The 13,677-nt window shown below is 36.8% G+C and overlaps 1 protein-coding gene across 1 annotated transcript; it reads right to left on the reverse strand.

The window, feature by feature from the left end:
- Positions 1-8,276: 8,276 nt before the first annotated feature.
- On the reverse strand, positions 8,277-12,625 carry wdr54 (WD repeat domain 54). The gene is made up of 10 exons (XM_051110036.1): positions 12,396-12,625; positions 11,839-12,121; positions 11,598-11,660; positions 11,300-11,366; positions 11,126-11,182; positions 10,888-11,015; positions 10,072-10,172; positions 9,244-9,406; positions 8,971-9,045; positions 8,277-8,846 (listed from the first exon to the last, which is right to left on the reverse strand). Exons 2-10 carry the CDS (start codon positions 12,070-12,072, stop codon positions 8,715-8,717), a joined length of 1,020 nt encoding a protein of 339 aa, XP_050965993.1. The 5' UTR covers positions 12,073-12,121; positions 12,396-12,625; the 3' UTR covers positions 8,277-8,714.
- Between the last annotated feature and the right edge of the window lie 1,052 nt (positions 12,626-13,677).

Here is a 13,677-nt window from a genome sequence, read left to right on the forward strand (position 1 = left end):
TTCTGTCGCCAATGACGGAAAAGAGTAAGAGAACAATTAGATCCATAGTAGGTTAGAGCAATTAGAAAATTTGAAAAAGTTTGAAAATCATCCATCATGGTTTGAAAATACAACTTATGGTGATTCGGAACTATTTAATGTTTTGATGACTGATGTGTATGAATTCTTACAATCTAATTTGTCAAAAATAGTCACCTGTTCTCATGAGATTGGGTTGAAAAATACCAAGTCGCATATCGGAGATCCAATTGAGCATGGGACGTGACTGTAAAACACACCACACCTGTATTTCTTTTAAACGCAACCGGTTCTGAATAAGGACCAATTCACGGTTGCCAGCCTTTATTGTGAAAACTCTTTGAACGGATGTGTCACACATACATGTCTATACATAGTCTGTAGACCATATTTTGACTCTCTCTCTTACACACTCACACACACACACACACAGACACTTACACATGCTACTTAAGTGTTACCTCACTTTTTGGGGCCTGTGTGGTTAGGTCATGACTAAGTCCTGCTACACACCCCCAGCACTTACATACACACACACTTCATAGTCAGAAGTGCTTTGCCCGTGCTAACGTGTTGATCTCTGATGCCTGTCTGCTAGTGCCAAGTCTTTGGGCTGTCTGCTCACTCCTCTGTGCCAAACTCACACCCTTGTGCCCTATCCTGCAGTGTCATTTGATCACACCTGGCTCGGGACATTCGTTTCTGATAATTGAGGTGCAAATTCAGGCTGATGACAATAAACACACTTGATCTTTAAAGACAATTACCTCATTAATGAAGCTTTGCAATAAATCAGTGGGCACTGCTCCATGCTTGTCTCTAGCTGAGCTATTTGAGGGTGTCCATAAGAATAGGAATATTGGCATGCATGACAGTGTAGCTAAGATTTTAAAAGCAGAGAGTAGATCACATAGAAGTAATAACTTAGTTTGTACTTTATGTGATTATATAATCTAACTAGGCCTAGAAGAAAACAAATAGATCTACCTACTGCCATTTTGAAGCCTTTTGTGACCATTAAAGTCAACCATCCAATGCCTGGCAACGCTACTATTTCACTACAGCTTGCATGTTTATTTAACATTATAACTCTCAAACCTTAATGTTTCTTGAGCCAGCTAATTAGTATTAGCAACAGTGGAAAAAGAGACTGGTGAGGTGTGGAAATGTGGATTATTCACTGTCTGCCTGGATTTCTCATGTACGATAATGACTGTATGCCTATTTAATTTAATTAGAATAAAAGGTCAAATTGAGGGTTACTTTGCTTTCAGTTTTCTGTATTTTTCCTTCCAGGAATCTCCACTGAATTTGTTTAGCTCACACAAAAATGAAAATTCTGTCATTAATTAGTCACCTTCATGTCGTTCCAAAACCGTAAGACCTTCGTACATCTTCGGAAAACAGATTAAGATATTTTTGATGAAATTCGAGAGCTTTCTGACCCTGTAAGGACAGCAACACAACGAAAGGTAGTAAGGACAATGAAAAAATAGTCTGTGTGACATTAGTGGCTTTTAGCATTAGTACTTTTTGTGCGCAAAGACAACATAATAACAACTTTATTCAACAATTTCTTCTCTTTCATGTCAATCTTACAATGACACATCAAAAAAATTGAGGGTGAATAACTAATGATGAACTTTTAGTAGTCATGATGTACTGTATGACTGGATGGCTCATTTTACAGCAAGAAGTCATCATCACAGTTGCCACACTCTCAGAAAAAAGGTACAAAACGCTAAGGTATATCTTTGTACCTTATTTAGCCCTAAATGATACATATTAGTACTTTAAAATTACATATTGGTACCTTTTGAAAGGGTACCACACCTCTGACAGTTTTGTCAGAGAAAGAGTTAGTTAATGACAAATTCATGAGGAGTTATAGTGAAACTGACTTGGCTCATGGGCGGAGGGTGAACTAACTCCAGGGGCCGGTTGCACAAAAGGTTTGAACTAGTCTTAAAAGTTAGTCATCAGTTTTTTTTCTCCAAGACTTCTCCAAAATTTCTAAAATTTGGTTACATTAGTCTATGTTGAATCCAAAATATAAGACTGATTACCCCTTAGTTAACTGCTAGTTGGTCAAACTAAGTTGTAAGACACTGTCTTAACATAGAGGCTAAGTTTATGGAACTGTCCCCAAAACGGGCGTTTCAGTGGTGACTCATCTGAACGCCTCTTATTGGCCACTTCATTCCTAAACTCAACAGAATCGTATGTGATTGGCTATAAAGCGCAACACTACAAAAATGCCTAAATAGAAATAACGTGCAAAGCCACAATCGACACTTTCATTCATTTCACTTTGTTAGCAACATAAGTCCCTGTGGCCAGGGGAAGGCTAAGCCTTTCCCGGCCTTACACACGCTCTGCCTATGACTTGACTTGTTCATGTCACAACATTAGTTGTGTTTTTCATGTAATCAGTGATTTTCTAATGTTGTCATGTTTGTAACAACATTAGAATACAATGCAGGGAATGGTGTAAAGTTTTGAGAAACAAAATAATTGATAAAGCCAGAGTTGAGATGCTTTTAGTTTTGGTGCAGCGCCCCATGGGTAGGACAGAAAAATGTTTCAAACAGCTCAGTCTCCATTTTTACTGTTCTCACAGTACCCAGCAGAGGAGACGGGAGCAGCTGTTGGAGCGGGTGGAGTGTGCACACGTCTCACTCTCGAGATGACCAGATGAATCATCAGCATGGCGTCAACTTTTTCTCACTCCGCTTTCTATCCCTCCATGTCTCACTCATCCAGTATTTGTCTGTGTGTCTGATCCCACTTCCCCCTCCTGCTGATTCCAGTCTATTTATATGAACTATTTTCAGGAGACACTTTTCCCTAATTTCCTCCTTGCGTCTGTTTTTTCCTCAGCTCCAGACTGGTGAGGAATTACTTTGTCAATCCCTGTGTGGCGAAGCTTTCCCAGCAGGCTCAACGCTGAGGCCGATAGATTTTGGAAAGTCTTGAGAGAGGGGGAGCGAGTGCATCATGTTCCATCCAGACATCTCCAAATTAATCATTCACGTTAATGGGATGCGTCCAGCGGCTTTTGTTTGCTGAACATCAAAGCCGGGTCGCTGGGTTTAACTATTGCTAAAAATACGATGACAAAACAGGCACGATAGAAAGTGAATAAACTGTCATGTTTTATATAGACAGATTATTGTGCACAATTCAATGCCAGTTCAATCTCTTCTCCATGAATAAAAAGACATGTGCGTCTGCAGAGTATTTTGATCGTGCTCACTTGCGTCTGAACTGTCCTCGAAACCCTCTCCCCATCTCATTTACATGAATAAACATGTAAAATCTAGCATCAAAACATATTCAGTTCAGCCTAATGAGCCTGTTATGGTTTCTATTGGCTTTTATAATACCAAGTACGGAAGCCAGAACAAAGCAAACAACTAATGCATGTTTATTTAAATCCCAAGAGCTAATTAAAGATAAAACAATGTGCTCGTGTTTAACTGTCAAGTCAAAATTAGTATGACAGTCCCTCCATCATTTATGTATTTTTCTTCAACTAATGTGCACTTCTGACCCAGTGGACCCTGTGAAAATATAATGCACATTTTAAGTGACAAAACTAAAGCAGTGACAGATCTTTTCTTTTGTATTGTGATGTACATCTGAGTGAAAGAAGACAAATGTAGGGTGGGACTTGGTTTTACCCATTGTTTGATGATTGTGAGAAAGGAGCAGGGTTTAAGGGGACTAAATGATTGGAGAATTCCTGCATATGTCACCAGAAACATGTTGTTGTTTTCATGGGAAGATCCAGCTATGATATTTTTATTAAATATCACAAGATTTAAAAAAAAATTCAGTAAACATATGCATGGGTCAGGGTTATTAACTAAAACTAAACTTGTAGTTTTAAGGACTAAAGTTATTTAAAATAAATAATAGATTTTTTTTTTTTTAAAGCACATTTTAACATTTTAATTTCAAACATTGTATATGCTTGTATCCAAAGAGAATTCTGTGATTTTTGTCATTTCAAACACAATATAATTTCCAGCAAACTGACGTATTGTGTTAAATGGTATTTCGTTATGGAAATTACATTTAAAGAGTTTATTGCTAAAATAGCAGACTCCTTTGCCTGCTAAATGTTATAGGTACTACTTTATGTATACTACATATAAAATATAACAACATGTCTGCATAATTTGAGAGCATTACATCTTGACTGGAAAAGATGCACAGCAACATACTCTTACTGATTTTTTTTTGGGGTCTGAGTCAAGGATACATTTACAGTGCCTTGCAAAAATGTTCATACCCCATTATTTTTTTCACGTTTTGTTAGGTTGCTGCCTTGTTAAACTGCTTTAAATTGCCCCCACATCAATTTACACTCCATACACCATAATGACAAAGCAAAAACAGAACTGTCACAACTTTGCAAATTTATAAAAAAAATAACTTAAGTACATTGCATAAGTATTCATACCCTTAACTCAGTACTCAGCTAAAGCACCTTAAACCCTTACGTTTTTTTGGGGGGTATGATGCGACAAGCTTTGCACATCAGCATTTGACAATTATCTGCAATTCTGCTCCTCACCTCTTCACCTCTCAAGCTCAAGTTGGATGAGGGCTAATGCACATTTTCAGGTTTCTCCAGAAATGTTTCATTGGGTTCAAGCCCAGGCTGTGGCTGGGCCACTCAAGGACATTCACAGAGTTGCTGTATGCTTAGGGTCATTGTCCTGTTGGAAGGTGAACCTTCTGCCCAGTCTGAGGTTCTGAATGCTGTGGACTGGGTTTTCAGTACACCTAACTCAATATTTTGGCACACTGAGCTTTCCATCTACTCTGAGTCTACTACTAAGTCTCTGCCACTGAAAAACAGCCCCACAGCATGAGGCTGCTACCTCCATAATTTACACAATTTACTGATTTTTTACTGAATTGACTAATTTCTTTTTTTTTCTGAACTGTTCCCCAGATGTGTGACTTGACACAATACTGTTTCTGAGCTCTACAGGCGGTTATTTTTTTTTTACCTCAAGACTTGGTTTTTGGTCTGATATGCATTTTCAGCTGTTAGACCTTTTATTAAGACGTGTGTACCTTTCCAAATCATACCCATTTAATTGATTTTGCCACAGGTTAACTTTTCTTGAAGTATAGTAACATCTACAAGCAATATGAATGCTTCTGAGCTAAATTTCCAACTGTCCCAGATAAGGGTATGAATACTTATGCAATGAAATCATTTATTTTATTTTATTTTATTTTAAATAAATTTGCAAAGATTTTAAAAACCTGTCTTTTTTTTTGCTTTGTTATTATGGTGTATGGAGTGTAGACTGATGTGGGGAAAAAAAGTCATTTAAAGCAGTTTAACATAAGGCAGCAACATAAAATGTGACAAAAATAACTTTCGCAAGGCACTGTAAATAAAAAAAAAGGCTTTTGAAAATGCTAGAATTTTTTTTTTATGTAACCTTCTTATAACAAAAAAAGAGAAGCTGAAATTTTATAATAAAAATCAATTCTTAGCAAATAAAAGTGCCCATATTAGTAGAAATGTCACATGACATGCATAGAAAACACAAAAAAACACTTTTATTTGTAATAAATGAGCATCTTGTGTCCTCTGGAACAGCACTCTGCCACACCGGCTGGCAGTCCCCATCTGCAAACACTGCGACCCCCCCGGAGGCCACAGATCTGGTGTGTCTGGAGAGCACTATTGAATTTTACATGGCCTGCAGACCAGCCATAGTGTTTATTACCACAGGTCCCACTAAACACAATGACCTTAAACCCATCTCACTGTAAAACTCCAGTGCTGCACGGCAGCGTTACGTAATTCCATTAAACCCGCAGCCAATGCCGCAAAGCAAATGACGCTCTCTGGTCTCTCTCCCTCTCCGTCCACCATCAAATCTGACGGTCAGCAGTCTATTCTCTACCCATTAGATCTGTCCCTCTGTTTCATTGATATTCACCCTCTCTCCATAACAGATATAGGGCACACACAGTGTCATTCATAGGACAAAGTTAAAAGTCTTACATAAGAGACCATGGTGTTTTATCAACAGCAAGCTAGAATTTGAGGTCATGTGTAGATAATACTATGAGGGAACAACAAAAATATGGACATAAGTATTATGGGGGAAATACAGTCAAATGAGCATTGCAGATATTTTAGTAAGTTAGAGAGTTGACTTGATAATCTGCATTCCTCTGGTGTTCTGCTTTGACCTATAAAAACAGGAACCTGCATAGATGAATGATGTAATGACAACAAACCATTACAGTGTGATAACAGGGTGTAAATCAAGGACAAGGACTCATCAGGGCCTCATGGGCAGGTGTATGAAGGACACATCTGACAATCAAAGTCTTCCTCTCTCTTTTTTTAACAGAGGCACAAAGGGACTAAGGTTAATTGTGATGAATACAGTCATGGATAAAAACACTGCTTATTCATAAATTTGCTTTTGATAGAAAATTGTCATGAAGCTGATCTAAAACATTTTCTATTCACGTCACGCCTTAAGGTTACACAGAGATAGCACTGAGGACCATTAAAACCCAATGCACACAGGTAGTGTGACCATATGTCTGCTTTTTCCTAAATCTCCTGGCAGGAATTTGTAAATTGCCTAAAATGTCCGGGTTTTGATTTTGTTTTCCTGTTGTTTTCATACATGCTGAAGGGTAATGACTGAAAAGTAGCTTGCGCGCAGGCATTGTACATAATCAAATAACCGTGGTGTGCGAATCGTGGTATTATATTAAAATCAGTTCTACAAAGAACTGTCAAAACAATGTAAATATATACATATAATGTATAAGGACATAGAGAGTGCAGCAATAGACATTTCAGGAATTTTAGCCCAAAACACTGACATTTTAGGCAATTTATGTTTGATATTTTTTACATTTTGAATAGAAATGAGTGCTGGATATGTATGTCTAATATGTTCTATGGTATGGTTCATAGATGTTTTTATATGGATTAATGCACTTGTGCTTAAATTAAATATGCTAATCCTGATCTCAAAAGTTACAAATGTTCAAAATGTTTTAGAAAACCATTAAAGATATAAGATCTATTGCCATCTACTGGTACACATTTCTAATTGCAATAAAGCCACAATATATTAATCATTTTCTTTTTTCTTTTTTAATAGAGTGCTGAATTGTCACTGACAATTGCTTACAACGAAACAGAAAATAGCAAAAACTATGACGACAACACAAAATATAAAATGTGTGGTTTAGCATTAAGCTGAAATAACTACTTAGATTCAGTGTTTATTTCTAGACAAATATAAAGAAAATTATAATTCCACTTGGAAAAAATAACCTCTGCTATATTTAATATTCATAATATTCATAATGAATAAATACTTTACAAACTATTTTGATATGTTTTGTTTTCTGAACCACAAATATGACTACATGCCATTTGATTCAAATGCACATTCAAAACTGTTCAATGAGGTAAAAGAAATTCAGTAAATAGATTTACTAAACAAATTATGTGAGAAGCAAAACACTAACAGAACAACCCCTTCTAACATGTATTCACATTAATGCTTCATTTCCAGATCTACACTACCAGTCAAAAGTTTTTGAACAGTAAGATTTTTAATGTTTTTTTTTTTTAAAGAAATCTTTTCTGCTCACCAAGCCTGCATTTATTTGATCCACATTACAGCAAAAACAGTACCATTTTGAAATATTTTTACTATTTAAAATAATATAATTTTAGAAAATAATTTTCTATTTGAATATATTTTAAAATGTAATTTATTCCTTCTGTGAGTTTAAAGCTGAATTTTTAGCATCATTACTCCAGTCAGATGATCCTTCAGAAATTATTGTAATATTCTGATTTGCTGTAAAAACATTTATTATTATTACAGGTGAGTAGAATTTTTTCAGGTTTCTTTGATAGAAATAGAAAGTTCAGAAAAACAGCATATATAAATGTCTTCATCATCACTTTTACAGGATCCTTGCTAAATAAAAGTAATAATTTCTACAATTTCTACCCAAGATGCTGATCTTCAGATCTTTCGATTCATCAAAGTATCCCAAGAAAATCTAATCAACTGTTTTAAATATTGATAATAATAATAATAATAATAATAATAAAATGTTTCTTGAACTTGATTTCTGAAGGATCGTGTGACACTGAAGACTGGAGAAATGATTCTGAAAATTTAGCTTTGATTACAGGAATAAACTACATTTTAAAATATATTCAAATAGAAATGTTTTTTTTTTTTTTTTTTTTTTTTTTTAATAATATTAATATTTATTTAGTATTTCATAATATTACTGTTTTTGCTGTACTTTGGATCAAATAAATGCAGGCTTGTTGAGCAGAAGAGGCTTCTTTAAAAAACATTTAAAATCTTACTGTTCAAAAACTTTTGACTGGTAGTGTACATGTTCTGTATTTAACAAAAGTAATTTGTACTTATGATAACTGTCAATCATATACTGTACTAAACACAGTCACCTGATTCAAGTGTGGCTTTTTAGGCATGTAGTGTCTATGAAGTTACAAGGAGATTTTAGGATGACATTCACTCCAGCCTGACCCTGCCTATCATGACTGCATACCAATATATTGTCCAGACATGACCTTCCTCCAGGTGATCCTCATATGACCAATGGGAATGTCTTAGAAGTGCACGCCGTAATCCTGACTAGGCTTGCGTGTAGCGGATGATCTCACTCAAGTCATAGCCAGTCACTGCAAAGGCGTAGCCGTCCCCGTCACAGAACTTGGCTCCACAGATCTGCGTATCAGTCACACACTCATTGTACATGTGCTCAATCTAGAAAGGGTAGAGAAAAATGTGGGAATATGTTTTAAAACAGCTGTACACGAATGTTCATTTAACTACTAATGCAGCTCTAGTGCATGTACTAGTGTACTGTATGTGTCTGTGAGTGGTTTACCTCTACACTATTAGTCTCTGGAGTCAAGCTCAGATGCCACACTCTAACCCAGGAGTCTTCTGCTGCAGAGATCAGCTTTTTCATTGAACAAAGGACAATAATATCAGTATATGAGAGTTTATCATTTTAATAAAATACTTTTAAATACACCAACTTCTTAATTAAGCCTATTTGTGCTCATCAATGACTTATTTACTACTTAAAATGCACATATGTATAATTGCGTACATTAACTGTGCAACATACAAAATGTATACATAGTTTTTCCCTCACCAGTCCAGTGAACGGGGCAATGTCCAGTGAGTAAATCCAGCGTGCATGGGCATTGACCTCTGCATGCAGTATACCCGTGACCCCCTCATACAGACGGATCTGTCCCGTTCCATAGCCAGCAATGACTGTGCCCTTCCAGAGTTTTACTGAAGAACAACTCGTGCTGAGAAAAGAAGATATGTAATAACAAACATTATATTAATGATGTATTTGTATAAGTATAGTGAGCTTCTTTCAGGAAACACAAGATGAGTACAAGCACATGAGCTTTTGTGTAAATAGTTCGTACAGTCGCTCTAATGTAAATTTTCAGTTTCATGAGAAAGTGCATTTTGTTCTTTTAGGAAGACTGATCTATTTTAATAACACTTACCATAATAATGTATAATCACACAATGAATTAGTTATCCAATTAGATGTGAAAAAAAAAAAATCACTGCTAAACAAAAGGCAGACATGAGTCTCATTATGAGTCTTCTTTTGTTTTAATTACAGAACACTATTATTTGTGCACTAGCATTATTCTGCAAGCTTAACACTTTAATTGAATCAGTTGTGTTAGGAATATGGCCAATTATTATTTTGTATTTATGTAATATATTGGAGCCAACCCTGAAAAGGGAGTATACATAATTCATGTTTTTGTAATTTATGGGTGGAGATTTTACTAATAGTCAATGAGTGTGTAAATGAAGTTCTGTGGTTTACAACTTGTTTGTGAATCCAAGGGAAACTTTTCAGGAAAGTGCCAGTTTTTTAGAATATACTAATATATTTGCAAACATTTCATGAACGAAATTGTATAGTGAGTGTCAATTCCTAACATACTCAAAACCAGGGATCTTGTTGAGCAGCTGAAAATCTTCTCCTGATTTCCACACACAGAGGAGGCCTGAGTCATCAGCACTAACTAAATCAGCAATGCACTCCTAAAAAAGAAATTCATTTTTAATAATAAAACTCCAGTAACTTAAAGAGTTAGTTCACCCAAAATATTAAAATTCTGTCATTAATTACTCACCGTCACGTCATTCCAAACCCAGACCTTCGTTCATGTTCAGAACACAAATTAAGATATTTTTGATTAATTCCGAGAACTCTCTGTCCCTCCACAGACAGCAAGGGTCCTACCACGGTCAAGGCACAGAAACATAGTAAGGACATTGTTAAAATGGCATTGTGGTACTCTCCATAATGGTGCTAGGGTGACGTGGAGGAGAAGAATTGTTGAATAAAGTCTATTTTTTTTATTTGAGCACAAAAAGTATTCTCATAGCTTCATAAAATTACGTTTGAACCACTGATATCACATTTTAATGATGTCCTTACTGCGTTTCTGCACATTGACCGTCGTAGGGCCCTTGATGTCTATAAAGGGTCAGAAAGATCTCGGATTTCATCTAAAATATCTCAATTTGTGTTCCCGAAGATGAAGAAAGATGAAGGACTTATGGGTTTGGAACGACATGATGGTGAGTAATTAATGACAGAATTTTCATTTTTGAGTGAACTAGGGGATCGTCCATTGAAAATTCTGTCAATAAGTCACCTGAACCAAACATGAAAAAAGCACGTATAAATAGTATAAATATAGTATAATAACGTATAAATATCACACATATGAATGTTACTGTAAGTTAATACCAGGTTGCCTGAGCACTCGGAGGCCATGTCTGTGATTGCTTCTTTGTGTTCCTCCAAAACCTCAGACAGGGTGATGTTACTGCCTTTACTGGGAACGTCAAACACCAGCACTGAGCCAGATGAGACCCCTAAAGGAAGTGTGAGGTATTGAAAAGGGCACTTTTACTGTAAATACTAAGCAAACATGTAAATGGATTAGAACAGTATCTATCCACTGCTGATAGATTAATCCACTCACCTACACAAATATATTTTTCCCGCACCGCTGCAATTCCTCGGGCAAACACTGCCTTCGCTGGAAAATTACAACAGACAATGTCAGACAGGTACACAGTAATCACAAACTTCAAGTCACGAGAATAAGAATGAACACATTTACTGTATTTACAGAGACACATAAGTATGCACTGACCAGTAGGAGTCTCTGGTGTGTCCAGTGCATGCCAATAGACCATAATGGATCCATCGGATTCATACATCTGATGAATAAGCAAAGTTCAAATCATGTTTCCTGGGCAAATAAGCCTTTTTAAAGAGAGAGTTTGCCCAAAGATGAAAATACTGTCATGAATGCGTGACAAAGACTGGCACGGAACTGAACGTGTCAGTTACGTTGCTGTCTATGCAGGGTCAGAAAGCTCTCAGATTGAGAGACAACATATTAATGCTAGAATTTTTTCTTTAATAGCATGGCATAACACTCAACCCACCTGGATTCCTTTCTGAGAGGTGAGAACAAGAAGATCTCTAGAGGGCAGGACACACCAGGCTGCCTGTCAGATTAAAAAGTTAAATATGATCTTGGAATAAAGGTGAAACAATAAATAGTTGACACTTTTTGTTTACATTTAGATACTGTAGGCACAACTGCACTAAACCATTATAATCAATTGTCTTTATCAGGAGTCAAATGGTACTTTAGTTAACATGGTACTTTACTTATCATGTTACCTGCATGATAAGTGAGGAGCTGGTGGCCACATTGCCCTCTTTAGATTGCAGCTGTCGGTGAGAATAGTTCAGCCCGTCCCAGGAGGCGCTGACCATGTTCACCACGTTGGCGTGGACAACCGTGAAATAGGTGAGACAGCGCGGCGCGATGCGCAGGACGCTCAGGTTGTTGTAAAGCGCGGACGCGCTGCTCTTCAGCTGAATGCTTTTCTCTTTGTGGTACATTTTCGCCATATTTGGAAGAGCGCCCGATTGTTTACTTTATAAACCAAAGATGTTGTTTCTGACAAGACAAGACAAGGCAGGACATGGAAATCAGTTCCAACTAAATTAACAGTAGTGAAGAGTTTCTCGAGAAAGTGAATTCGAGGTTAGTTGCGATGCATTGCATTAAATCGGCTTTTAGCAGCACGTCCAGGTAGGTGGTCTCTCGACAGCAAGATGTGAAACATGAAATACTGCTTCTTTTCCAATAACACTGACATTCAGTTAATCTCAAAAAATATTATTTACCATGTAATTGGGCGTGATATATATAAATCTAAGCAGCTACCAACCCTAAATGAAGGCAGCTGATGGATTCTCCTGTTAATCCTCTTCGTTTCAGAGCGAATACTGAACCAAACGGCTCCAGATATGAAATTAACATACGCCGTTTCTGTTATTAGACCAAAGAACGTCAGATAAGAAGTATTATGGATATACTTGTCTAATTGTATTCAAGCAAGCTTTCAGCATCTCGCGTCTCTTGCAGCCATAGTGACGGAGCAGACGTGTGTACAACGTCACCGTTATCGGCGGTGCACGGAGTGACGCAAAGTTCTGAGCGTCTGAAAAAAAAACGTATCTGCAGCACCAAAGGGCGGCACTGTATTACATGTAGTGATGGGAAGTTCAGATCATTTTACCGACTCGGACCTTTGAGTCTCGTTTAGCAAAATGAACGAATCCTTTTTCGAGTCATTTCGCTCATTTTAGCAAAATATAATTAAATGTTACGCGTTACCTCCCTAACACATCTACTGCTTACACAAACGTTGATAACACTACAAAGAGGACAAAACTATAATGCTATAAGAAGCAGAAAAGATTAATTCATTGTTTACCTGGGTCTTTAGTCTATGATTAGCTCTATGATTATCTGACAAGTTTTCGGGTTTGACTCGTTCGGGTATCACGTGACAGCCCCATATACTTAACCTATGTAGTCTGAGCCGGTTTTGTGCCCAATTCTGACCCCCACCAGATTACTACACCCCCAGAAAATTGATTAGTCTTAGCTCTCGAGTCTTCGGGTTCGAGTCATTCGTTCATCACGTGACAGCCCCATAAGATGAACAACCGACTCCAAAAACCCGAAGACTCGAAACAGGTGAACTAATTCCAGTACAGAACCTCATAGAATGTTGCGCACGCGCGACTGAACGAATCACTCCCCGAATCACTTTTTTTATTTTTTTATTTCTGTATTTCTTTATGTATGTAGGGTATGTACCCTGCTGAAAAAAACAACAACAACAAAAAAAAAAAAAAAAAAAAACAATAGACACCTTCAAAAATTTTGTAATGGTTTTACTGGTTATAATGGGACTTGTATTGGTTTAATGGAAACTGTAATGGACCCTGGTTGGCCTCTACTGTTAATTGGTCACCTTCTATTGGTGGCTTGTCAAAGTCGATAAATCCTAATGGAATATGTCCCAAAACACACTACAGAAAACATTTTTTAATGGTTTTAATGGTTAAAAGTTGATGGTTTGTAATGTTTGTAATGGTATTTGTAGTGGAAACCATTAGAATTTCCTGTGATGGTTCTATTGTTTGTTTGTTTTTTTTTCA

Source organism: Labeo rohita, chromosome 5 (assembly GCF_022985175.1).
Source record: "Labeo rohita strain BAU-BD-2019 chromosome 5, IGBB_LRoh.1.0, whole genome shotgun sequence".
Lineage (NCBI taxonomy): Eukaryota > Metazoa > Chordata > Actinopteri > Cypriniformes > Cyprinidae > Labeo > Labeo rohita.

Coding starts and splice junctions, on each gene's coding strand:
- wdr54 (XM_051110036.1), bottom strand. CDS start 12,072: ATGGCGAAAATGTACCACAAAGAGAAAAGCATTCAGCTGAAGAGCAGC. Junction 11,183..11,299: donor CACACCAGAGACTCCTACTG/GTCAGTGCATAC, acceptor GTAATTTTCCAG/CGAAGGCAGTGTTTGCCCGA. Junction 9,046..9,243: donor TTGCCCCGTTCACTGGACTG/GTGAGGGAAAAA, acceptor TCAATGAAAAAG/CTGATCTCTGCAGCAGAAGA.